The 27,586-nt window shown below is 36.1% G+C and overlaps 4 protein-coding genes across 6 annotated transcripts in view; 1 reads left to right on the top strand and 3 right to left on the bottom strand.

The window, feature by feature from the left end:
• cacna1sb (calcium channel, voltage-dependent, L type, alpha 1S subunit, b) overlaps positions 1-658 on the bottom strand; it is a 28,513-nt gene extending 27,855 nt beyond the window's left edge. The window contains exon 1 of the mRNA XM_065247074.2: positions 233-658. Within this exon, the coding sequence (XP_065103146.1) occupies positions 233-438 (206 nt within the window). The 5' untranslated portion in view covers positions 439-658. The remainder of the gene's footprint in view (positions 1-232) is intronic.
• Positions 659-1,394: 736 nt separating this feature from the next.
• On the bottom strand, positions 1,395-4,528 carry tmem9 (transmembrane protein 9). Of its 2 annotated transcripts, none has more exons than XM_065247072.2 (6): positions 4,456-4,528; positions 3,917-4,017; positions 3,735-3,826; positions 3,514-3,622; positions 2,751-2,882; positions 1,395-2,285 (listed from the first exon to the last, which is right to left on the bottom strand). In XM_065247072.2, the coding sequence occupies exons 2-6, from the start codon at positions 4,010-4,012 to the stop codon at positions 2,145-2,147; spliced, it is 570 nt and encodes a 189-aa protein (XP_065103144.1). In that variant the 5' UTR covers positions 4,013-4,017; positions 4,456-4,528; the 3' UTR covers positions 1,395-2,144. The 2 variants fall into 2 exon arrangements, with proteins under 2 accessions (XP_065103144.1, XP_065103145.1); XM_065247073.2 differs by lacking the exon at positions 4,456-4,528 and adding an exon at positions 4,306-4,444.
• Positions 4,529-4,786: 258 nt separating this feature from the next.
• On the top strand, positions 4,787-14,030 carry suv39h1b (SUV39H1 histone lysine methyltransferase b). The gene is made up of 6 exons (XM_065247071.2): positions 4,787-4,974; positions 5,961-6,136; positions 6,399-7,052; positions 7,486-7,632; positions 10,412-10,541; positions 10,943-14,030. Exons 1-6 carry the CDS (start codon positions 4,956-4,958, stop codon positions 11,074-11,076), a joined length of 1,260 nt encoding a protein of 419 aa, XP_065103143.1. The 5' UTR covers positions 4,787-4,955; the 3' UTR covers positions 11,077-14,030.
• Positions 12,797-26,806, bottom strand: ppp1r3f (protein phosphatase 1, regulatory subunit 3F). 2 transcript variants are annotated; one of them, XM_065247068.2, is made up of 4 exons: positions 23,083-26,806; positions 21,242-21,291; positions 20,930-21,018; positions 12,797-15,706 (listed from the first exon to the last, which is right to left on the bottom strand). In XM_065247068.2, exons 1-4 carry the CDS (start codon positions 23,928-23,930, stop codon positions 13,928-13,930), a joined length of 2,766 nt encoding a protein of 921 aa, XP_065103140.1. In that variant the 5' UTR covers positions 23,931-26,806; the 3' UTR covers positions 12,797-13,927. The 2 variants fall into 2 exon arrangements, with proteins under 2 accessions (XP_065103140.1, XP_065103141.1); XM_065247069.2 differs by having other exon boundaries at positions 20,930-21,015.
• Between the last annotated feature and the right edge of the window lie 780 nt (positions 26,807-27,586).

Raw genomic sequence — 27,586 nt, 5'->3', positions numbered from 1 at the left:
CAATAAAACAAATGCGGCTTGATTTATCTTCATTCAATAGAGCTGAATATCTATGTATCATTGAGAAATATCTGACTTTTAACCCCAATAACCAATTTAACCAAAGATGATAGCTATTCAGACTGATTTCTTGCTAGACAAACTTACTAATGGATGGATGGCTTTGTGTAAGAATATGACTTAGCCCTGAACAGATTAAAATGAAACTACACTCCAACGCTATAAAGGATACTTCCATTCAACAATGTTGATGCAGGTCTTGCGGAAAGGGTTTTTGAGCGTGAAGAAGAAGAGAGAACGTGGAGGTCGAGGGTTTCCTCCGGTGGCCTGCATTTTCTTCAGTTTCTCCCTCTGCTTTCTTTTCAGCTCTTCCTCATTCATGATGAACGAGGCCAAAGCTGCTGCCCCACCACCACCACCGCCGCCGCCTGACTCCATGTTGAATCCTCTAAACAGAAAATCTTCTCAAATCTCCACAAAACGGAATGGAAGTTCACTTTTTCGATCTATGTAAGATTCCAGGTTTAGTAGCCCATTGGTCTCCTTAAGTCCAGGTCAGATCGTTAGTATGGTCCTAAGCCTCACTCCCTCTGTGAGGAAGGCACTTGTTGGCCCTGTCCCCTGCTGCAAACTTACACCAGACAAGGAGACATTAGAGGGGCAGGGAGCATTTAGACACAGCTGGTCTTTACTGAGGGATAAATATAGATGGGCAGTCAGTGTCCATTCTTGGGGTTGGGGGGCAGGTGGAGGATAGGGTGGGCGGCTTTAGGGGCAGCATGGGTGAAGAAATGATATACTGTAAGAGAGCTTTTAAAAAAACAGACAGAGAAATTCTGAAATAAAATTAAATATGGAAAAATGTAAAGAATGTAGAAGAAAATTTGGAGTATGGCTTTCAGAAGAGAAGCAACCCAAAATTAAATATTTCAGACTTTATATCCAATTTGTTGTATGAAACAGTGAAAGTGATTGTCAACATGATCCAATGCTGGTGTTGTACATAAACCTGGTAGTTAGCAAATGGTTTCCTAACTAAATAAATCGTAACATACAGTTTCATTTAATATTTGAGTTATAACTTATACAGCAAAACAACCAGAATTTAGAATAATCTATGAATAATCTGTACTGAATTTGACAATATTTTGTATATTTTTATTTCAGTGCATGTTTACATTTTTTTTCAGATACAAAATTTTAGATATTCACCGTAAAAGACATTGTTATAGCAGCAAAAATGATTTAAATAAAGTTCTAAAATGTCTTCACATTTTATGGTCAATCAATCTTTCTGGAAAGTATCCAACAAAAGTTTAAATCACATCAAATGGCAAGCCTGTGGTATGATAACAACTGCAAGGTAATAAACACTCTTACAGGATTATTGTCTGAATAAATACATTTTTAAATTAATACAATGTGACATTTGAAAGATAAGTTTTTGACATTCCATTATTCATACCCATTTATAAATAGGTAAACAATATAAAATAAAAAACAAACAAAAACATTTATCAGTAATGTATTAATATATACATTTTCCTTGGAAATGCAAAGTGAAACTTTAACAGTGCTATGACAGGACATTAAAAAGCGCAACTATTTCAGCTTATCAGCTTAACAGGTCAGTGTTATTAGTATACATTGCTTTTTAAAGCAAAATCAATATATGCAGAGTAATTAAAACAAACACATATCATATGATAACACATTTCTTTAAGTGTTTTGGTCAGAAAATGTGAAGAGGTGGCCAATCCCCCAACTTGTGTTCAAGTCAATGGTCGAGCAATTTAAGAGCTATTAACAACTTTTTAACATGTTGCCATGTTTGCACAAGCTTCAACGTGAGAGCCTTTGAAATATTATAATACTAATGCAGAGACAGCAGGCCCACTGGCAAAACTTATACCAAACAAAAACAAATGAGGAGCTCAGATACACAAAACTGTGTCAGATATGTTTTCTTCTAAAATTAGCATTTTTTTATCAGACTGTCAATGTATTCTGCCAAAAAAACAGTATCTCTGAATGGCCTGAGGCAGCGTTTAGTGTCTGTTGCAACTGAGCTTCTCAAATTCTAAGATCATCATGCAAGTTTCGTCAGTCAGTGGCCCCCTTCTCCCCAAACCCAGAGTGAGAGCTTAGCTGAGCAGCTTGTGGCGGTCAAACACAGTCTTGCGTTGCTCCTGGACTTGTTTTTTCCAGCGCTGCTGTGCTCCCTCTACCCTTTCCAGCACTGTATTCCCACGGCCCTGAGCGCCTTCCACACGAGGCCTCACATCCTGTAGGGGGCGACAAACTGCATAAATTATACATAAACCCAACCTAAAATTGTTCAATTTTCTCCTTAAAAACATTTATAAGTGTGATATAAAAATAGGAAATTCTTTGTAAGGTTGAGAAATTAAAGGTATAGTTTAACCAAACACAAATATTTATAATTTACTCACATTCATCTTTTACTAAACGTGTATGATTTTCTTTATTCTGTTGAACATAGAAGATATTTTGATAAATGATGGTAAGCACACAGTGGATGTTACCCATTGACTTCCATAGTATTTGTTTTTCCTATTATGGTAGTAAATAGGTACCGTCAATTGTGTAGTTACCATCATTCATTTAAATATATTTTTTTGTGTTCAACAAAATAAAGTCATACAGGTTCAGATCAACATGAGGGCGAGTATTTGGGTGAACTATCCCTTTCTAACAATACAATTTAGGCAAAACATGATGGTACGTGCCTCAGACTCTTCCTCATTATGCAATGGCATGGTATAGGGATCATGTTTGCGGATCAGTGGATCAACTAGAAGCAGGAACAGCATGTACAGCAGAAGTGCTCCAACAACTGACAAGTAAATTATAATGGTCACCTAAAAAAAAAAAATAGTAATTATCAAAATAAATTTTTGTATGTAATGTGTGAGTGGATCCAACTCATAGCTTCTAGTCGAGTCTGGTTTTCTCACAGTATTATATGCGGTTTGAACATAATTTTAATAATACTGATTCTAAATAATATTCAATATAATGAGTTAAAACTTATTTCTAGTTTTGAGCCTATGAAGGGTGTAGTGTACAATACACTAGCTTACAGCTGGGCGATATTCACCAAAAAAATCATATCTTTGTCATTTTGGGATGGATGGTTATATGCGATAAATGGCTCATGTGAGATGTCACAAATCACATTTATTCAAACAGTGTATAATGAAAATAAAATTCAAAGAAAAGATTTTCCTCCCCACATGCAAGCTGCTTACGTCTGACCTCAGTGTATATTTCTGGCAGAGCTTCTGTTGCAAAGAAAGAGGGTGATATCAGACCACACCTTTATAGATGGTATTGTTTCCCGTATCCCGCTGGAAAATACTGATATATTACCAAAACTCGATATACCGCCCAGCCATAAACTAGCTTAGAGTTTACCAGATTACAAGAGTAGACAGAGTGATTTAAACTGAGTTCATTTTTTTATTGGGAAGCAGTGAAGTCACTCAATACCTTGATGGTGTTGCTACTTCGTTCTTCATATTTGCACTCACAAAGCAGACAGTATGCTTCCACATCATGACCAGGAACTGGCATGGGCTCCACTACATGAAGACAGTTGCTACAAACCAAAACATTCACAAACAATTATCAGAAATGTATGAGGTAGTTCAGTACTGTCAGTACTTGCAATTTTCCCAGATCACATAGACTGGGTACACCCACACTCTCACCAGTCTTTCTGGGAAACGTTCTTATTGTAGATATGTCCCTTGATGTTTCTGTAGGGCGGACAGATGCACTTGCAACGCACATCTTCAAAACTCTGTGTGATAAAATCATAGTAGGTATTATTTGGGACACCTTAAGTAAATACATTTAATAGAGAGAATTCTGTCTAAGGCAAATCAAGTACCTTGTCTGCATGCGCGTGTGATGTCACCTCTAGGACAACCAGAAACAGCAGGACGATTGCTGGTGTCCGCAGAAATTGAGCAATGCTGTATAACATGATGTCTGGAAAATTATAATAAGAATAAAAATAATGGTGTCAAATAGTAACCATTACATGCAACTGAAATAGTAATCATTACATGCAACTCGCATTTACAGTACAATCAAATCAAATCAAAGCAAGCAAGATCGACAATTTGCTATCTATGTTCTCAAGCGTATCCTTATGTGACCTTAACAAAAGGTTTATTGTCAGCTTGCCTATTAAGCAGCTTATGCTGAATTTACATTAAGCTTACAGCAATAAAAAAAAAACTCTCTTTCTCATTTCTTTTGTTTGGGCCTTCTCACCTTTCTGTCTGTATTTAAAAGCAACTTACTAAATCATAAAACGTCAAAAATGTAAACGGACTGCCATCGTGTAGACGTTGACTTAAATGACATATATAAAATCGGTAAAAGCACTATAGTAAATATCTATAAAATATTTGTTTACATTACCCGTATAATGACGCTTGCTCCCTGTGTCCCGGAAGAACTATAAACCCCGCCTTCATATCCGGTAAAAGACACATTAAAAGTCTCCAAAAAATAATGTTTTAGGAACTTGTAGTTATGGATGATTTAAATATATATTTTACTGGAAGTGTTACCTATTTTTATGAGTTATAAATTGTCATGTCCCTTGGTTCACCAATCTAATGAAAACATGATGATAATGTCTGCTACTGTTTTGGACGAAATTTATTAATTTATTAATAATTGTATTATTATTTTTAATTATTATTTAATTATTATTTAATGCAACAAGAACAAGAGGTTTTACATAGCCACATTATTAAAATTAAGTTAGCTTCTAGGACATTTTATTGATTAAAAAATTACTCCCGGTTTGTCGAGTTAAATACTATCACGCCATTGGCTCTTTGACCCGTCACTCAGACCGTGCAGCATCCAATCATTGAGCAGTTCACTCATATAATTTTGGCGGCGGTCGGAAGATGGCGGAAAATTTGAAAGGTAAGAATATAAAGCGTTAATCGCTAAGAAACAACGGTTTACACAACATATGTTTTTCTTACTACTCGTGCAGTTTGTTAAACGATACATTTCATCTGTAAATTCCGGAAAGAAACATTTCTTTTTAGAAGAAGTTTAAGTTGATACAAATAAGGTCGATGTTATGGCTTCCGCGCGCCCATGCACGAACCCATTCAACAAGCGCGTTGAGCAGACCGTAGCTTATCAGGTTTTCTTCCTGATTTTCTGTAAATTTACGAAACGCACAAAATATTGCAAAGGGTTAGCACACTTAGTAGTTGACGAAATCATCGTGGTGTTTCAGCAAACTTTCCCGTCTAACGTTACTCAAATGAGTTTACCAAACTGCGCTTTATCACTCCATCTAAGAAGTAACGTTAACCAGTTGTGAATATGTCTGCCTAAGTTACTTCATAACAGTTAGATTTATATCTCTTACTAACTCTACAAGTGACGTTATTTAAATCGTCGACTTGTTATTGATGTAACTTTATGTGACTTTTCGTAATCGCTCCATTTATCTGTAACATTTATATATGAAATGTATATTGCATCTTTTACTGTGAGTTACCACATCCTGCTAAAGAACTGCTCGATGCATATCTATAAAACAGTGGAATATTAACATTTTGGGGTTCAAGCCCCCCATTGTCCACGTCAATATATTTAAAGCCCCCCCCCCCTTAAAGTTTTTACAAAAAACACCAAAAACGTAGAGCTTGGCATAGCTAGAAAAATCTATAAACACACACACACACACACACACAAAAACGTGTTGTTTCAGCTTGTTTTATTGCTTGCTCAGTCTTAAAATAACTAATTTGAAGTCATCTTGAGGCCCCCTAGTGTGGGCCCTGGACTCCTGAGGAACACTGCCATGAAGCCATTTGTGCCATGCATTTACCATGTGTTTATAATGCACTTAACATCTACAAATAACAAAAAATCATGTTTTATATTCCAAGGTTGTAGAGTAGCTTGCATTGCTACTCTAGACCAGCTGGAGGCGCTCTGTCGAGAGGAGGGTGTATTGTGCCCCGAGCTCGGCATCAACAGGCACAATCTCTCTGATTATGAGGTTGAATACCTTTGTGACTACAAAAGAAAAGTCATCACAGATGGGAAGACCCAAACGGTACAGGTGAGGATACAAACTGCACAGCCTCACGAACCAACAATGTATTTATGTGTGGCATATTTATAACTTAGTGCTACAGTTAAACATCTTTATCTGGCATTTGAGTCATATGAATTATTCTGTTGGGATGATTTAACCTAAAATTAAATGCAAGAGAGGTTAAAATGTTTTTTAAGTCAATGTTGCCACTTAATTTGCTTGCTAGATCTTTAATTATGCCAAATTGGTTGCATTAATGTGACCATCCTTGTTACTTTGTTTACAGGAGGTATTCCTGGTAAAATGGAAAGGCTATCCTGAATCTTCCAACACATGGGAACCACGAAGGAACCTGAAGTGCACAGATCTGCTCAATCATTTCTGGACGGATCTAAATGCTGAGATGCAGAAACAAAAGAAGCGTGGCATCCCACGACGGCTCGATCCCTCCACCGCATCCTACCTCACCCAGCGGGCAAAACTTCGCCAGACACTTAAACTGTGGGAGGTCCACCTTAACAGCCTAGGCACCCACCAGGGCCACATCTACGTCTCGAATCAAGTGGATCTGGAAGGCCCGCCTAAAAATTTCACCTACATTAATGACTATAAAGTTGGCGATGGGATTATGCTGAACGAGGTGTCTGTGGGCTGCGAATGCACAGACTGTCTAAATTGTCCCGTTGAGGGCTGCTGTGCTGGAGCATCTCAGCACAAGTTTGCTTACAATGAAATCGGCCAGGTGCGCATACGGCCAGGGATGCCCATTTATGAATGCAACAAGCGGTGCCGCTGCGGCCCAGACTGCCCCAACAGGGTGGTGCAGAGGGGCATTCGGTATTCCCTTTGCATTTTTAGGACTGACAATGGCAGGGGCTGGGGGGTAAAAACCATGGAACGCATACGAAAGAACACTTTCGTCATGGAATATGTTGGGGAGGTGAGAAGCATGGGTCGGTTTGAGACTTTTATTGATTTGCTGTCTGGATTAGAAATGTCACAGTTAAAATGTCACACATTTCTGCTACTTTGCATAAAGCATCAATCAGTTTTTTATTTATTTATCTTTTGCTTAAACATATAACTATTATAATTAATTAAATAATGTATGTTGTGTGACATTTATTTTTGATCATTTAAAAAAAAAATTATTGTTTTATAATTATTTATTGTCTTCAGTTAAGTGCTGCAGTTCTGTCAGTTTAGGGTTTTAGTGTTATCATATAGACATGTTTCCTATAGTACTAGATAAAGTTTATCAAGTAACTGACATTTTCAAGCTCATTGTGATAGGTGATTGGCTAATCAGTGTTTTCCAGAAGAGAGTCTGACTTTATGATTGTTTGACATGTTTTTTTTGTCATTTGCTTTAGATCATTACAACAGAGGAGGCAGAACGGAGAGGTACTGTGTATGATAAAGAAGGTGCCACCTACCTCTTTGACTTGGACTATGTGGACGATGAGTATACAGTGGATGCTGCTCACTATGGAAACATCTCTCACTTTGTCAATCACAGCGTAAGTGAACTTAAATACAACCTCAGAACTTAATCTATCTTATTTTTATTAGTTTTGTCTGTATGACTTGAGTTGAATTCAATTTTCGTTTAATAGCAAGAGTGTAGCCACAAAAAATAATGATGTAAAGGCTTTTGAAGTAACCATATGTTAAACATGGTAGCAGAATATAGAAAGTTCACGAAATTACAGGTAACCAATAACAACACTTATTACTTGATGTTAAAATGAAGAATGCCTTTCCCCCAGCGTATGTATAGATAAACCTGTGTGCAGATTAAGTTTTGTATAGATTAAAGGAATATTCCACTTTCTTAAAAAAATCCTGACAATTTACTCAACTCCATGTCATCCAAAATATTGATGTCTTTCTTTGTTCAGTCGAGGAGGAGTTTTTTGAAGGTCGCGCTGGCGCGTCACACTGCTAGTGCAAGTCAAGAAGTTGTGGTTTAAAAGCAGAGGCAGACACTACTTGAGTGTTTTAAGTAAATTTTCCAAGTATCTGTGCTTTGTCTTGGGAAAATTTACTTTACTTTCCTAAACAATGTTTACTACATTCTAAAGCATACAATCATATTGTGTATTTCTTTTATATTTTATATTAAAATGGATTAAATACCTAATTACATAAAAATTGTGTACTTTTACTTAAGTAAAAGTACAAAAGTACTTTTTACTTAAAAGTAAAAAAACTAGATGTTTAATGTACTTAAATATTACATATAAACCAAAAACTTGAAATTATGAAATGTAGTGGGGTAAAAATTATGATACTATGCTTTGGAATGTATTTTTTCCAAAGAAAAACACTGATAAAATATGAATACTTAAAAATTTACTTTTATATGGAAAGTAAAAATACTGAAGTAGTGTCCACCTCTGATTAAAAGTGCTTTTTTCTTGCCGAAAATGACAATGATTTTGCTAGATTAAAGGGACACTCCACTTTTTTGAAAATATGCTCATATTCCAGCTCCCCTAGAAAATCGCATCCTTTAATTTTCGGTCTGTCTTAGTACACGATGTAACTACAGAAGAGTGAAGTTTTAAATAGGAAAAATATCGAAACTCTTTGGTTATTTTTTAGTGTGATGCTAATGGTCTAATCAAATTCAATGGATTATGCTAAGCTATGCTAAAAGTGATACTGCCAGACCCAGAGATCGGCTGAATGGATTCCAAAATGGTAAAAATCAAATGTTTAACTCTAGGGGAGCTGGAAAATGAGCATATTTTTTAAAAAAAGTGGATTGTCCCTTTAAGACCCTTATGCCTTGTTTGGGATCGTTTAGAGCGGCCATTCCCAAACTGTGGTCCGTGAGGGTACTGCAGGTGGTCCGTGAAAAGGCAAAATAAGAATATGTATATTTTAATATACAAACTCGTTCATATTTTGGGCGAACGTGTACTGCTGCCTAATAAACGTTACTGTGAACTCATTCATTCTGGTGCCTGTGAACGGCACGCTCTCTCAGTTAAACGTGGTTCAATAGGGTGCCAGATTTGTATATTCTTCCAGGCGAAAACCCGAATAAAACACACTGTAAACAGGCCTTAATGTGTAGCGGAAAAAACACCCAATCTGGCAACACCGCCACCACTCGGTGTTCACCAGTCACGCTGCATACGTCATCAAAACAACACAGACGCTGTTGAAATTCCTGCCGCGCAACTCAAATAGTTTAACATTAAATAACATCATATTTATCCTAAATCATTAACGATTAACATAGGCTGCTAACGCATATTCCGGATCTTGAAATAGACTTTGACTAAGCTCACGCTATTTAACGTGCACGTGTGGTGTGCAATACCTGCGAGTTGTCATACACGCAATGCCTCGCAGCGCTCACCCGGGGTGCGACCCCCACCCGACTAGCCTTCTTAAGGTATGTGTAAGCAAATACTAAAATTAAAAGACAGTCAATGCTAATGTAAACCCTGGTTGGATAAGGATTTAAAGTTGGACATAAAGATGGAATCTGACGCATTTAGCTTCAGTGTTAAAACTGATCAAATAATTTCTGGGATAATATGGGAAAATAATATGGGAAAAAAATAACTATAAATTAGTTCATTTTTGGAACTGTGACCTAGTTTAACATTTTCAAATATGAACTATGGACTGAACTAGTTCATTTTAAAATTTGTGAACTGTGAACTAAACTAGTTCATGTAGAAAGTGAACTTTCCCAACACTAAGAATATGTATATAAATAATTATGATATAAGGTTAAGAAACCTGTTGTACTGATGTGATGACCAGTTATAGTTTTAGTGCTAGTAAGACTATTTAGATGTGCAGATTAATTCAGGACTTTGTGTGGACATATTTTATTATTATAAAATATTATTAGTAATATAAGGTGGTCCGCGAAAATTCTTGATTACAAATAGTGGTCCACACACACAAAAAGTTTGAAAACCCCTGGTTTAGAGCCCATTCAAATTGCATTGAATCTGCGATTTTAAAGAGCATTAAAACTGTAAACTGTTGATGTTTGCCTCAAAAAACTTAATTTCTTCTCGACTGAAAAAAGAAAGACACCAACATTTTGGATAACATGATTGTGAGTAAATTATCTGCATTTTTTTAAAAAAGTGGAATTTTTCTTTAACAGTTCTTTCATGAACATACCCATAGATAATGAACTGGTGTTAAGAATAAATAAACAAGAACATGGGATCTCTGATAAGTTTATATTTTCTGTAAGGGAAGTAAAGAATTGTTAGAAGCAAAGAAGGTCACTGAAGTATTTTCTCCTTTGTCTCCTCACAGTGTGACCCCAACCTTCAGGTCTACAATGTGTTTATTGATAACCTGGATGAACGGCTGCCACGCATAGCATTCTTTGCTACACGTGGCATAAAGGCAGGAGAGGAGCTCACCTTTGACTACAAAATGACGGGTAAGTGTTAACATAAAATACATTAAAACTTAATGAATATTTCACCCAAAAAAATTAAGTAAATTATTCATTAGCATGACATTCCTTTCTTTATTTCTTCCATAGAACGTAGAATAAGTTTAAAGAATATAAATGCTGTTCTTGTCTATACAAAGCAAACAAAAGTGACACTATAACAGAGTGACAATGTAAAATTGTGCTCTCCCTCTGTCATGTCTGCTCAGACCATGTTATCAAGTGCTTTGTGTTGGTAAAAGAAAAAACGAATATTCAAGATTTCCACCATAGTTCCTAAAGATTCTTCGTGATTTTGCAATTGCAGTTTTGTTAGGCCACAATCAGTTATCTTTCTTTTTTATTATTTTTAAAGAAAACTCATTCTTTGTTTTAATTGTCTACAGTTGATCCAGTAGATGCCGAAAGCACGAAGATGGATTCAAATTTCAGTCTGACAGGACTTCCAGGTTCGCCTAAGAAACGTACACGTATGGAGTGCAAATGCGGGGTGGAAACATGTCGAAAATACCTTTTTTAAGAGAAAGTTCATGCTAATGAGATCATGTGTGAATGTAAATATGATGGAAACATCTACAGAATTTAAACTGTTTTAGGATTTCAAAATGCCTTATCAAATTTTATGCCTTTTCGTTTTTATATTTCCCCAAGATCAAGCTTGACTTTTTACCCCGAATCGTCCACTGTATTGCTCATTGGCATTTCCATTCAAAAACGTTTTATGACGACCGACTTTTTATTCTATATTAATTGTTAATTTTAGTCATAAATAGCATGATGAGTAAATAAGAACAGAAAGGGAGCATTATTTCAATGTGTTAATTTTTTTAAATTATCAAAATGGTCATAAATGTTTTAACTGTTTGAGTAGGAGGTTCAGTTCTTTTTATGCTCTCAAAAAACTTGTGTAATTTTTCAGCCATGTTTTTACCAAATATTTTTATTAGGTGTCTGACCTCTAAAATATGAATAATTTAAAATGTCTTTTACTTGCAGCATCTTGTGTTGCTTGTCATGAAATCTCCACATGGGGGCAAAACTGTGCTGTTTTTTAGATAGGTGGACCTATGAAGTTGGTGCCCCTTAAGCATACACAATGTTGTTCTGTTTCCTGTATATATTGTAACTATCCATTTGTCAAAATATATTCATTTTACTGTCAAACTGGTGTAAATGCTTGACTGTAATCAATGAATTAATGTACACTCTCAGAAATAAAGGTACATGAAGGTACAAAAATTGTCACTGGGGGTTGGTACCTTTTTGTACCTAAAAGGTGCATATTGGCACCTCAAAGGTACATATCTGTACCAGAATGGTATACATATTAGGACCTTCCCAGTGACTCGAGTGTTATATTGCAGATCTCTTTGACTATCGAAGTGATTTTCAAAACTAAACAGTGAAACTATGGGATGTGTGCTGTGGATTTATGTGTGATGGCAAAAATATTCTGGATGAACCTATGCAGTCTCGAGAAATATTTTCACAATATAACTCTCATTCTCAGATGTAGCAGAAAAACATTAAATTTATATATGTATACATACAAAATTGACTTGGTTTTGTATTAAAAAAAAAAATTTATAAGCAGTGGCGGCTCGTGACTGCTCATCCGAGGGGCACAAATTCAAAATAAGTGTTCAGAGTGTCATGTGTGTTGCTTGTGTTTTCAAAATATGTGTTTGTTGCGTCATGTGAACCATGTGCATCACGTGTTTTGTCAAAATAAGGGTCTGCTGCACATGCGTCAAAACCGTAACAGTAAACTCTGATTATACATGAGATTATGCGATTATTTGGCAAACGTGAGCGTCTCTTTTATCATAAACCCTTTAGACGCGTCTGCAGCAGGCACTTATTTTGACAAAACACGTGATGCACACAGGATCTCTCGATGCGCAGAACACATTTTTTGAAATTACGAACCACACACATGATGGGCTACATAAATGTTGTGACAAACGTTGCATCAAGCGCCCTTGAAAAAAGAAGTCACCGGCCACCACGCATAAACTACAAAAAAAAAATCACATTTCATAATTTATATTAGAACAAACTTGTGAGTAAAAAAGTGTGAACATTTGTTATCATAAATTTTTCATTGCTTTGCAAATATTCATTATATAAAACTAAACAACTTAAGTTTGTTTTGGAACTTTCAAATTTTATTAACCTTAACACAAAACTGATATTATGTGAAAGGATATACACTCAAAAGATAAATAAATGGTCAACACTTTTAATTAGCCATATAATTTAATATCTACTTTGCATTTACAATGATAAAATATAGCTCTGTTTTCTTGAAATAAACATATTTTCACCAAATGAGCAAGTGAACACAAAATATGTCCACAATGTTGCTTATTTTGCTACTCATCCATACTTTAATATTCATTGAGTGAGAAGTGATTTAAACACTTATTCAAGAGTTCTATATCTCTGCTTACAATGGAGTTTAGTCAACCAGTAATTTGATGCTTTGACTTCAGAGCAATGCATGACCTTTTGGGGTGATATCAGAGGCCCGGGGCACCACAAAAGGCCACATACTCAAAGATAGAGGTACAGAAGATGCCGCTACTATTAAACACTGACTAATAGCAGGTTTTAATGTAGATGTAGACACATTTGGTACAGTTACGGTTAACATATTTAAAAATTGTGTGAGTTTTGCATTCTATGCAGGATATTTGTGCAAATCTAAGTACAAACAAAAACAACACCACACATTAATTTTCACAGTGCAGTTCAGTAAATCAACGTACAAACCCAGTGGGTCAAAACATTTCACACCAAGCTACATTTTGAAATACAAACATTCACAATTTACCACAAAGAAAAGTTGTGCTATAAGAACTCAACTTTAAAGTCTTGCGTGTTCCAACTTTCCTATATTCCTTACAGCACTCGGCTCTAAAATCCCTGTCACGTTGTCCAGTCTCCTTTAAGTCTTTATATCATACATACACGAACCATCATCAAACTCACAAGTCACCAAGTGTTTATATAAATACATATTTTGCATTTGTACTTGTATTGCTATTTAAATTCACAACCATTCTGGTACGTTTCAATTAGTTGAGCTGAACTGAGCCATATAAATGAATAGGTATAGTTAATCAACTTGCTTGTGTTTATAAATAAACTGTAAATTTCATATAGGCGGATATATAGTAAATCAATTTTCTAAACACGAAAACTCCTATTTACATTCACATAAGCACAGATACGACACCAATTGTGTTTGCTTTCAAATTATTTGGGGAATTTATCAAGGCACAATGGAGAAAAGAAGAGTATTATGCATTAAGGCTTTTGAAGTGCAAGCATGGAGAAAAGAAAACTTACATGAAAAAGACCAGAAATCAAATACAGAGGGACAATAAGAATAAACCCACAACCAGGAAAATGCTGGGTTCCTGAATCCCAACAGCCAAACATACGGCAGCACTGAAGAAGGTCATGGAGGCGATCATAGACTTCTGCAGAGTCTCATTCTTAGATATTTCACTGCTTTCTGTTGGCAGTGGAAGCTTGATTTCTGAGTCTTTGTGTGTCTGATATGCAACGGCAGAAATTTCATCACCCTGGCAAGACTTATGGCAAGTTAAATCCTCTTCTATGGCAGAGCTCAAAGTTGATGGCTGTAGATCACCAGCAAACTCGGGGGCTATAAATGGTGCTTCGGAAATGTGGGATGGCTCTGACTTTCCCTGTACGGTTGTTTGATGGTCTGAGGTAGACATGAGAATACTCGGTTTAATATAGTCTGGATCCTCACCTGTTTCCATGACGGGTACTTCTTCTTGCATGGTTGTCAGATCATGATCAGATGTTTCTGCAGGGGGATAGATGAGCGAGCTGTGGGTCTCTATGTCCTGTCTTGTGGTGACTCCAAGACAGGAAGCCACCAAACCATCAATTTCCTCACCACCCTTCCTGATACTATCAAGTGTCAACATTTCTTCAACCGTCTCAGCTGTGACCAAAGAGAGAAGATCTACTTCCTGTTCTTCAGTTTCTTTCTCCAGATGGTGCTGTAGGCCTTCGGGCAAGCTGTCTACAGCCATGTGGTGCTCAACATCTTCACTTGCATGATCATTGTTCTCAAGCTGTACAGATTTGTCCAACACGTGAAAGTAAGTCTCTGTCTCTTCTTTTATATCAGGACATTGGTCTTCAAGCTCATCCACCTCTGTCCCATCTATTTCCTCAACATCTTTCTTCTCGTTTAAATCCGGACATTGGTCTTCAAGCTCATCCACCTCTGTCCCATCTATTTCCTCAACATCTTTCTTCTCGTTTAAATCCGGACATTGGTCTTCAAGCTCATCCACCTCTGTCCCATCTATTTCCTCAACATCTTTCTTCTCGTTTAAATCCGGACATTGGTCTTCAAGCTCATCCACCTCTGTTCCATCTATTTCCTCAACATCTTTCTTCTCGTTTAAATCAGGACATTGGTCTTCAAGCTCATCCACCTCTGTCCCATCTATTTCCTCAACATTTTTTTTCTCGTTTAAATCAGGACATTGGTCTTCAAGCTCATCCACCTCTGTCCCATCTATTTCCTCAACATCTTTCTTCTCGTTTAAATCAGGACATTGGTCTTCAAGCTCATCCACCTCTGTCCCATCTATTTCCTCAACATCTTTCTTCTCGTTTAAATCCGGACATTGGTCTTCAAGCTCATCCACCTCTGTCCCATCTATTTCCTCAACATCTTTCTTCTCGTTTAAATCATCTACTTCTTGGAAGTACAGTTGATCTGAAAATCCACCGGGTGAGGGTTGGGCAAACTCGAAAGGCACTTGGGCTGCTATCTCAAGCTTGAAATCATCTTTTTGTGGGAAATTAGAATCCTCAAATTCATAATTATCATCAAATACACTATGGAGGGATGTGGAAGGGACAACATTAAAGACGTGAACCTGTGAGTCAGAGAACTCTGAAGTGGATTGGTGGGATTCAGGCTCGTGTAAAATTGACGTCTGAACGGTTTCATCTGCTGTTTCAGACTCTGCTTGTGGTGAATTATTAGATAAAGTTGAATCTGAAGTAAGTGGTTCTCCGGAGGGAGAATCTGTAGTGGAAAGATGACATTCCTCTGTGGACTCTGGAGAACTGGACAAGTTCTTGGCAGTCTGGAACAGAAAGGATAAGTGACAACAACTTGGAATTCAGAACTGTGCACTTCGTTCCCAGAGACAAAATGATGTCCAACATAACTGAAATGTGTCATGGCACACAACATTGATGAATTTGAATTCCTACAGACTAACAAATAAGATGCATGGCACAAACCCGATATGTATTATGCGCTTTCTATAGTAATTTCTTGCAGCTAGTTTAAGAATCAAGAGTAAAAGCATTTCTAATGCATATTATTGAGACCAGACCAGCACTGAATATGGGCACCAGTGATCCACGGATATTAGTATAAATAGTTTTTTATGCTGTTTAATCCATGCTGTTGTTTCTAACATTATGAATTTCATCTTTAATGATTCTCAGTAATCATTTAGATGGATAATTACAAAAATTACCCATAAGAGTTACAAAAAACACACTTCTTAAATGTGGAGTCCTCTGTCATCCATTTATCACAACTTCTTCAAGTGTTCCTGTATAGTTCAGTGGTAGAGCATTGCATTACCAGTGTAAAAGATCGTGGTTTCGAACCCAGGGAACACACATACTGATAAAAATATATCTATATATATCTTGTAATGCACTGTTAGTCGTTTTGGATAAAAGCGACTGCCAAATGTGTTAATGTAATGTTAAACTAATTTTTGTGTACAATCTCATTTGCTATTTTATAGGAAGCACTTAAGATCAACGTAAAATCTATGTGTGTATGATTTGTAGAAACAAGTCCTTAAAAGATTCGAAATGTCATTAAAATAAAGCACACGATGCTCTATGAGCTTTAAAACTGAATACAGCTTGAAGGGACATTCCACTTTTTTTGAAAATATGCTCATTTTTCAGCTTCCCTAAAGTTAAACATTTGATTTTAAACGTTTTGGAATCCATTCAGCTGATCTCTGTGTCTGGCTGTACCACTTTTAGCATAGCTTAGCATAATCCATTGAATCTGATTAGACCATTAGCATTGTGCAAAAAAATAACCAAGGATATTTTTCCCATTTAAAACTTGACTCTTCTGTTGTTCCATCGTGTACTACGACCGACGGAAAATTTCCCTCGGTAACTTTCAATAGCAGGCGACTATTTTCGGGCACTGCGTGCGTACTATCATTGCGCCTCCTGCAGCCATGTTACGGCAGCAAAGTCCCTGTTTATTACGCCAGAATGAGATTATAGTTTCTAGCCATATCTGCCTAGAAAATCACAACTTTTAATTTTCGGTCGGTCTTAGTACACAATGTAGCTACAGAAAAGTCAAGTTTTAAATAGGAAAAATATCAAAACTCTTTGGTTATTTTTGAGCGCGATGCTAATGGTCTAATCAGATTCAATGGATTATGCTAAGCTATGCTAAAAGTGGTAGCGCCAGACCCGGAGATCAGCTGAATGGATTCCAAAACGGTAAAAATCTAATGTTTAACTTGCTGGAAAATTAGCATATTTTCAAAAAAGTGGAGTGTCCCTTTAAGGTAAATCATGATACTAACAATGTTTACATATACCTGCATCAAAGATAACACTTACAGAGTGTGTTTGTTTAAAATAATTTATTACAAAAATCCTCTAAATGAGTCCTTGCCAAAACGGTCTATGTGGGGAAAAAACACAGGAACATAAAACAAGATCTTTACCACTTTCCCAGTCATTTTCTTATATAGTCCATAATATACAATGACTTTGAACAAGAAAAGATGTTTTCAAAACCCCCAAAAAGGAAAGTAAATCTACATGGTTGATCTAAATATCATGATACAGGACGCACATTACATGCAACACAATGAATGGATGATGTTAGCAAGCCGTAAGTTTAGCAAGCCGCATGCACATTACCTAAGTTGTTGCTGAAGCTTCAATGAGCTGTACAGATGAAAAGAATACAAATATCAACAGAAGTTCATTTATTTTTATCTGATATTAATACTGGGCACAGATTCAAGTTTTTTTGTACTAATACCAGTATATTTTAATACAAATATACTTAGTTTTTCAAAAGGGTCAAAATGATTCAAAGCGAAGGCCTCTGCATACTAAAGGGTTCATCCTTTTACCATAAAGAATTTACCATCGAGCAAGAAATGGAGTTGGTGATGCTACTCTGTAAATACCAGACACAGCTGCGAAACAACAAACTGTAAATAGACAAGCGTGTTCTAGTTATCCGGGGAGGGCAATGTTGGCAGGAACGAATGAATTCTTGTGTCAGTATGCAGGTGTAATGAAAAACATTATTATCAATGTTTAACATATGGGTAGTATTAAATACACAACAGGCATCTGAAGAGTTCAGGTGCAAAACCCTCTAAGTGCGTCTGACATGTTTTCTTATAGATAAGCATTTTTTATCATCCTCTAATGTGTAGTTCAGTAATTTCACTTTAAAGGGATAGTTCACGCAAAAATGAAAATTCTGTCATCATTTACTCACTCTCATGTTGTTACAAACCTGTATACATATTGTTCTGATAAAACCAAAGGAAGATATTTTGAGAAATGTTTGTAACCAAACCGTTTGTGGACCACTTCCATTCTAGGAAAAAAGAATACTATGGAAGTAAATGGGGTCCACGAAGGGTTTGGTTACGAACATTTCTCAAAATATTTTCCTTTGTGTTGATCAGAACAAAGAAATTTATACAGGCTTGTAACAACATGAGAGTGAGTAAATGATGACAAAATTTTCATTTTAGGGTGAACTATCCCTTTAATGGCGATGAAAAGGTTATTAGTCAGTAATTGAAATGCCTTATTTTCACAAATGTAACTTTAGACATTTAACTAGTCTTTCGCTGCACCCTCTAAGTGCATGCTATTTTTTGCCAAAAACATCCACTTCTAAAAAAAAACTTCTTTTAAACAAAATTTTCTCAAATTATTAAAGATGCAACTGGAAAAATTGCAAATAATTAAATTTAGAATTTAATAGGTATAAATAAAGAAACTAAAGCACATATTAGTGGGCGCTGTGATGCATGGCTGCCAAATTCGACTGTCTGTTTGAATGTGATCCATGGTCTTTTCACATTCGTCTTTTCCGTGTACATTGATGACTCTGCTGAAAAATCAATGTTGCATTATAGAATTTGCCAACAGAGCGGTATTTCTGAATGGCCTGAGACCATGATAAAGTTGTTTTTTGAAGCGAAAGTATTTTAGGAATGTATAATATGCGCCAAGAGCATTCGGTCGATATCATTATCTAATTTTTGACGAAGGTGTGTCTGAGCTTTGCATTTATTAAGTTTATCTTTATATCTCTTTAGCTTACTTTAGTTTGTGTGGCTCTGAAAAATACTGCAGCATATATTGCAATGGAGGTACTGCAGACACAATTACATGCTGGAATGTTTCCAACCATGGTTGGGTAAAATGGACAAACCCAACAGTTGGTTTAAAATAACTTAGAAATATTATGCCCATTTTTGACCCAGCCATGGGTTGAAATGACCCAGCATAGGTTAATTTAAACCCAACAGTTGAGTTTATCCCTATTTTACCCAACCGTGGGTTGAAACAACCCAGCATTTTTAACGTGCAGGAATCTTAAAGGAAAACACCACTGTTTTTCAATATTTTACTATAACTCAACTTACATGAATTAATACATACCTATCTTTTTTCAATGCGTACAATATTAATCTTTGTACAGCACTTCTTGAAGGTGTTAGCGTTTAGCCTAGCCCCATTCATTCCTATGGCTCCAAACAAAAGTTTAATTTTTGTGCACCATACTTACTTGTTTAACTACTCATGTAACAGTCTTTAAATAGGGAAAATATGGAAGTGTTTGGTGGCTTCTTAATTCATCCCTGTTTGGAGCCATAGGAATGAATGGGAGTAGGCTTAATGCTAACACATTCAAAAGGCACTGTAAAAAGATTTAAAGTGCACGCATTGAAAAAAGATAGGTATGTATTTATGTTTCTAAGTTGAGGTACATAGAAAATATTGAAAAACTGTGGTGTTTTCCTTTAAGCAAATCCAACGGTATCACTGAAGAGGAAGAACACATCTGGCATTAATTTTAAAACAAACTGCTATATTGCAACAGTAACAACATTTTATAAGAATTGCTTACAAATCAAAATAATGTAAAATTATGTAAAAAATGCATTTGTTGTTCATGTTTGACCTGCACATTAAATGTCCAAAAAAGCTAGAAGTACCAGCTTCACTGTTTGTACATCAGACCAGCTGCTACAACATCCAACACCTTTCCACAAAATACACTTATAGAGCAGGCAGTAAAAATGAGCAAAGAGCCATTTCCACAGGACATGCTCTCATCTTCAAAAACAGCTAGGCAAAGCGCAAAAAAATGTTTTCATAAACTCTAAATTTACTCATCCTCATGTTGTTTCAAACATCATTTATTTCCTGTCTTCCCTGCATTATAGAAGTATAGCACACAGCTCTTTCCCTTATTGGACTTTATGAAGCTATTAAAGGGGCTGCAAAACACCTGGAATGTGTTCATATTGACCCTGCCTGTAAAAACCCAGCTATTCATGGGATTTGTTGAGATCATCACACTAAAGATCATTCTGTAAAAATATAACTTTGATATCTTTAATATTGACTGAGAAAGGTCATGTCAAAGACCGTTATCAATGTAAAATCAATGAGAGAAATCAAACGTTGATTTTACAGGCAAGGTCACATATTTACAATGTACCGGCCCACCTAACATTATTTTCTGACTTTCGTTAAAAAGAAAGTCATGAGTTTGGAACAACACGTGACAATGATGGCAGAATTATACCTATATTGTTTGAGTAGTTGGAAGTGATTCCCAATGACATATAAACTGACATTTAAAGCCATTTTCTGCAATCTTAAATTTTCTTTTTTGGGGGGCTTTTCTCTATTGCATCTCCTTTAAAAAAGACCTGATAGACACCTATACCTATATATCTACAGTTTTCAAAACTACGTATATAAAACTATTAAAAGAATGGAAAAACGCTAAAGGTTGCCTTTACACCGCGTATGAAAAACTGCGTATGCGTATGAAAAGTTTAAAAAGTTTAAAAAGTATGAAAAGTTTCCCGTTTTAAGGTCATAGAAACCTAAAGGTAAAGGTTAGAGTCAGGAGTGGAAAATAAACATCGCTTTAAACCTCTGTCTTTGTTGCCTCTGTCTGCAATACAGAGTGACTTTTTCCACCTGCGATCCCAGCTGCATTTGGAACTCATGTGCACAAACAGAAATCTTACCTCAATGTCGATCTCCGGCTGGACTATAGTCGGTTGTGCATAACAGGTTTTATTCTTGGCTGATTCATAATTTTCACTGCTCAGATCTTCTAAAAAAGAACCACAAAGAACTTATTATTATGTCTGAGCACTTTTCAGTTGTTTGTGTTACTTAAGCTAAAGTAAAAACATTTGATAGGTAAATATAAGTGACCCTGTCTGCGATATCCAGGGTCAAATCTCAATCTAATTTTGAGATTACTTAGACAAACGATCATGCCAGTGTACAGCTGTTTTAAGTGTGGGTACTGGGTGAAGAGATGTAATACATACCATCATCTTCTTTATCATCATAGAATTCATCATCATCATCATTGTTTGTTCTAAAAGGAAGATACACCATTACACAACATGAATTAAAATATTAAAATTGTTTAATCATTCAGTTGTGATATACAAATTACATAAAACATTTAAAAATTGCACTAAATGTTGTCAAATATAAATAAGCATAATCCATTAGAGAGGGGTAAACATGATTGCTTTACAAAATGGAAAACAACCATGACCTCTGTGTTATTTGTTACCATAGTAACATCTGACCGCCTCCAGCTTCTTTCAAGTTGTTTATTGGAAGTCAGTTTTGTGGGTGTTGACTGACTAACCCACACTTCACCCCTACTCTAAAAATGATAGATCCTATGATGTTATAAGACCGATCCAAAAACTCCTGGAACCCCACCATAGAGTTTTGTCAAGCATGGCTGTCAGATGGTCACAATCATGTGAATACTATTAATTTAGTTCATATCTCAAAGTAATGGCCTTATTTTCTTAAAGATGCAGTGAATGTCTAGTGTTTTAATGGGGACACCAATAGACTACTAACATTCTGTATATTTCTTGTGCAAAAATATTTGAATGGCATCCGGTGTTATGACCTTCTACTTGTGATTGGGCAATGAAACAAAAATAAGATATGACATTTCAAAAAGAGTTGCAAGCAATGTTGTTTGTGAAGCTGATTGGATCAGTACAAGTTAAACTCATAATTATTGATGCCCGACTTGGTTAATAATACATTGATTGATTTATTTATAGCATATATAAAAATAGCACACACTTCACGTTCACTTCAAATTGTGTTATACTATGTTTACAGATTACCAGAAAACAATTTCTGCCTGTGTATAAAAGAGCAGATGTTTAAGAACCTTAAAGTTTTCCATAAAATGTTTAATATTCTATCTATGTACATGTCCCAGACGAAAAAAAACTAGGTGAAAGGTTGGTGACAACCACTCCAGATGCACAGGGTGGAAACAGCATGGATCTACTTTGGCTAGCTCGCAGTATCTCTACTAAGCAACCCCTGCAGAAAGGTCAGAGGTAAGGTCTCGATACGCCAGAGCTGAAAGTGACACCTGCCTTGTCCTATTTTCACCCTCCTCGTACACCACTGAATGACTGCTATTCTCAAAAAGGAGTGGGGAGGGTGAACTGCACAGCCCCAATCCCAACCTACAGATGCTAAAGTTGTATATGTATTTCCTTCAAACAGACCCTATATATATATATATATATAATTCACTGCAACTCTGTAATTTATCCAACCTTTGCAAGGCTTACATACACAATTGCATGCTTTCAATTTAGATTAGATTAAACAGCAACATGTTTCATGATTCATTGTCAAAGTCAATACAACCTAAACCTGCTTAAGGCTATACTGAATGCACAATAAAAAGCATGCACATTTTGTTATAAAAATGTAATTTAATTACAAAAACGTATCTGCCTGAATAAGACGAAAAGATAAACTCTATAGAAGAAAGAGAGTCTCATTCATGAACATTAGATAATGCTTTAGCTAACAACAAACACTATTTTTATAGCAGTTATTATTTGTTAAATTAGTTGATATAAATACAGTTGGTAATTTGTGTTAGTTCATTGTCTGTTAGTTAATATTATTTAACTTACAGACAAAATGTTTGACTTGAATACATTCTAGTAAAGGCTAAACATTAAGGTTACTGTAATTTCATGATAGCTTATGTCATTACCAAATAGTATTATAAGTTAGTGTTTACATCTGCACACAGTGACAACACTGATAGTTACCTCATCAGCACTGTCACTGCACTAAATGAACTGCGATGACGCCCACTTACCTGAACCTTGGTGGCTTTAATATACCTCTCAGTCCAGGATCCTCCGCATTGACGTATTGGGTCGTGTCCTCTTCAATTGATTGTGAAAGAGTCACTGCATAATTCTTGCCAGAGTTGTTCGCCCAAAACTCTCCATCCGACGTTTCGTAGCGCACAACAAAATCAATCCGCGCCCCGTTGAACAGATACGGCGAGGCGAATGACAGCTTCACGGTGAACTTGTCCGTTTCGCCGTCGTTGGAGCCCTGCACGTACTCGGCTGGATAATCGAAGTGAGTGATCCAACCGTCCATAGTGGACCGGACGTAGACCGATTTGTGAAAAGAAATGTTAAGCACCCGGACCACCACATCGAACGACAGCGGCTCATTCGGATCAGACGTTACGCTCTCCACTTCCAGCTTGTTTGTGTTGACGGAGAGCATGAGCTCCGTTCCCGTGAACGGTTGAAACTCTGGACACACGCGGTAAGTGGGCTCGCGGTACGCCTTTCGGTATCGTGCCTCCTCTTCTTCCCATCTCGATTCCTCGTCTTCTTCTGAATCAAACGCTACAAACATCCTGACATCAACTAGCTCGGCTCCCGTGGAATCGGCGAAGGACACTCTGCGGTTGGGTAACGAGAAGCGAATGCGCATGTACTCGGCTGTTTCATCGGCGATCGATGGTCCTCGCTTTCTGGGCACCGGGGAGCATCTCGGTATAAACCGGACGTCTTCCTCCGCTTCTTCCTCTTCTTCATCGTCACCGTTCTCTTCTCCGGAACGCTCGACCCTCACGGTTCTGAAAAGACCCTCTTCAGAGGGAATGGTTAAGAATTTATTATTATTATTATTCCCGTGCGCCATTGCGTCTGTTTGTGACCCCGAAGTCGCCTACAATTGTGCGCGTCAGCGCGCAATGCTCGGTCTGCTGATCAGATCGTGCTTCCCTGCATAGTGTCAATGGAGACCTGCGGAGCTACAGCGAGATCAGGGGTCGCTCGAGAGAAGATCAGGCTTAAACTACTACCATAATCAAGAGCTGGATATTATAGCGTACATACGCACATAAGTGACTAAATTTAGAAGGAAGCTGCAAGTCCATCGTTTCTCAGAGGTCAAGTGGAAGGTCCTGCTGGTTTATCCCTCCCCTTATGTCTTGTTGGTCGCTCCGAACAGCACACGCCCCCCACTTTTATTTTAAAGCTTCAAGTCACGCCGTTTTGTTTTGAATGTTGTTATGGCGAGAAGAAATAACCCTAATAAAAACAACACTTAAATAATAACAAAAAATGTTTAGTATAATAATGCTAATCATATTATTATAAACAATTCTGTAAAAACAAATGTTTTTAATCGTTTTGCAACTTAACAGCTTTGTTGATATCCTTGTCAATCATTTCAACTATAGATAGAAAAGCAAAATAAAAGTCCCGCATCCTACCTTGACTGCAACGTTTTTAATTCCAACCGTAATTATTTACCTGTACGTTAGAAATGCATTTCTCACACCGTAGATAAGTCAATGGTCATGCGTAGACGCAGGAATATTTTAATTAATATAAATAAGTAATATCAAGACATCAAAGGCTAATAAAGAAACGGTGCCATTTTGTTTCAAGGACGATTATACTGTTCAAATGTATTGATTGATAAGATCTCTTAACCCCTAGATGGAGCAATCAGTCTGGCTTGAGACCGGAGATTATCATAACATTTTGTGTAACCACGAACAGCTCCTGAGGGTTTTGGTCACAGCACTTTCAATTTTCACAAATTTAATAAAAAAAAGAAAGAAAGAAGCTACACCTGTCTACAACAAATATCAGTGAACTTAAAATCATACAGCAGACTTAAAGCAGATGCTAAATACAAGCACTTCCAGTGTTTCAACCAACCCTGCCAACCTTGTTAAACTAGTTGTTGTAATTATGTAAAAAAGCAGCAAAAGTTGCACACATGAAACATTTTTGCAGAATAAAAATATATATATTCTGCAAAATATATATATATATGGATACACCAATAGCCTATATCAACCTATAATCGGTATCGGCAGATAAAAGCATTTTTTGAGGGCATATCATATCCTGGCAATCAAAAGGGGCTGAAAAACGCACCAGAACCTATGCTGTGTGATTATTTTAAATTGGGTGACAAGTTAGAATTGCAGTTTGGTTGCTATGCACTTGTAGGATTTCATGGTATAATACTTTGAACCTCTCACCCCTGCCATTTTCTTGCGTAGAACTTTCAAGTTCTATGCTAATCAAAATATAAACATTCTCTACAGTGTGTTAAAAATTATTAATTTGTGCAGGTTGCCTAAAACTTTTGTTTGGTACTAAGTGTTTGCATTTAGTCAAAAATATGATTTAATGCAACTGAACCAACCTATATAAGATTACATCTAAGTAATGTTATAGGATAGATGCAATTAAAATAGATAAAAATGTTACCCCCCTTTACATCTTATTTTATAGTTGACCACTTGTTTCATACGACCTCATCGATTTTCTTTGCTGTCACAAAATTGTAAGACTAAGTATACGCATAAGAATATAGTTTGATATTAAAAATGTTATATAGCATGGAGACAAATATATTAAAATGTTAAAGGACAAAAGCATACTGTAGCAAAAAACCTTGTTTAAAGAAAACAAATATATATTTGTTAGTGTATTTTAAAAACATAATGGGGCAGTTTCCCATACGGGGCTTATTCTAGTACCAGACTAATATGCATATTTGAGCTGCCAAAACACCTTATCTTAACATATCAGTGCCATTGTTTTGTCTTAATATGCTTATCAGTAAAGTTTTTTAAGATTTGCTTGTAAAAACTACTTATAATTAAGGCCTAGTGCTGGTATAATCTTAACCCTGTCTAGGAAACTGCCTGAGTTTTTTTATCAACATTGATCTAACAATCGATGCATGTTGTTTCCACATTTTTTAACAAGCAATCTTTAAAGCTTTCTGCAGTAATCTGTTATTAGCTTTACAATACAATAGAATCAAGATTCTTTAGCAGAATATGAGTTGAAACTAATAATAATAATAATTAATGGCTCGATCTGTTACAACTAAAAACAAATGGTGCTAAATAGCACTTAAATTCTTTGCTCGTAATCGTTGAAGAACCATTTTTAGTGCTATATAGCACCGGTGAAGCACCTATGAAACCATACAGGGGCCATATAGCACCACTATAGGACCACATATGGTTCTACATAGCACAATATGGTTCTACACCAGTGCTACACAGGTGCTTCACTAGTGCTATATGGCACTTAAAATGGTTCTTCTATGATTACGAGCAAAGAACCACTTTAAGTGCTATTTAGCATCGTTTGTTTTTAGAGCGTAAACTAAGCTGATATACAGTTCTGTGCAAAAGTCTTAGGCCACTACCACCACAGTGTTGATTTAGCAAAGTTTTAATGTCCATCCATATTTATTTTTTCACTTTTTATTAAGACACAAACAGAAAATACAGGAAATATGTACATAAAATATAAAACAAAACAATATAGGAACTAAATGTCGTCTTCAGGCATCAATCGGTATTTATTGTGACCTCTCTTGGCATTAAACACATCTTGAGCTTTTTTAAAGACATTAAAGCCCTGAAGTCGATTAGAATTAGTTGATAAGAATTAGTTGATTAGAATTAGAAATTATGATTTAATTTCATTTAGGTTTAAGAGATCCTGCTATTGCTTAGGTGGAGGAGTTTACTCTAAATACTTAACACTTCAGCTTATACTTTTATACTGTTTTAAATACTACAAATGTTTTGTGTTTTTTTGGTTGAATTCTAATAAAGATACTACAAAAATTATATATGATCACTTTACTGTATGTTTATTTGTGATCTGCATTCTTTATGCATTTCAGTTTACATGATAATCAATTTAATCTGTCAAATTTAAATTACATTGTATTAAAAAACTGATTCTCTTATTTGTTAAGATGCGTGTTAAAATAATCTTCTGTAGTTTTTCATCTGCTTAGGGATTAAAAAATATTAATAATTTGTTTTTACTACAAAAGCTGCATGCACGTCTGCATACGTGAGCTTGGAGTGCCATTATTAAGATGCACCTTTAGAACAATTTGTTCAAAACTCACAATGACCTTTTTCGAACCACAGGAACCAATGTTTTTTCCTGCGTTAAACTAATCGACACACATGTTTTGTGCATGTACAATACGTTTAGTCTCCCCCCAGAACACGAATGTAACGTCACACCCTGAACACGGACTTTCCGAACACGTAACAGGTTATTTTCTGTGCATTCTCATTTTCCAGTGTTCCGGAATGGACTTTACCGGGTTTTTTTTTTATGATAAAATAGCCATTTTGTTTAAATAAATAGGTCGGAGTTGCTATAAAACAATAGATTTTGCATTTAATCCACGAGAAGAAATATCCACAAAACAATGTTTATATAGAACTGTTGGAGTTATTCATATTAAGTAAATAAATGAGAAAGAAAACAACAAATCTATTGAAAAAC

The sequence above is a fragment of the Paramisgurnus dabryanus genome, chromosome 11 (genome assembly GCF_030506205.2).
Source record: "Paramisgurnus dabryanus chromosome 11, PD_genome_1.1, whole genome shotgun sequence".
NCBI classification, from domain to species: domain Eukaryota; kingdom Metazoa; phylum Chordata; class Actinopteri; order Cypriniformes; family Cobitidae; genus Paramisgurnus; species Paramisgurnus dabryanus.
Note: the sequence above shows the minus strand (reverse complement) of the source record. Positions and strands in the feature narration are given on the sequence as shown.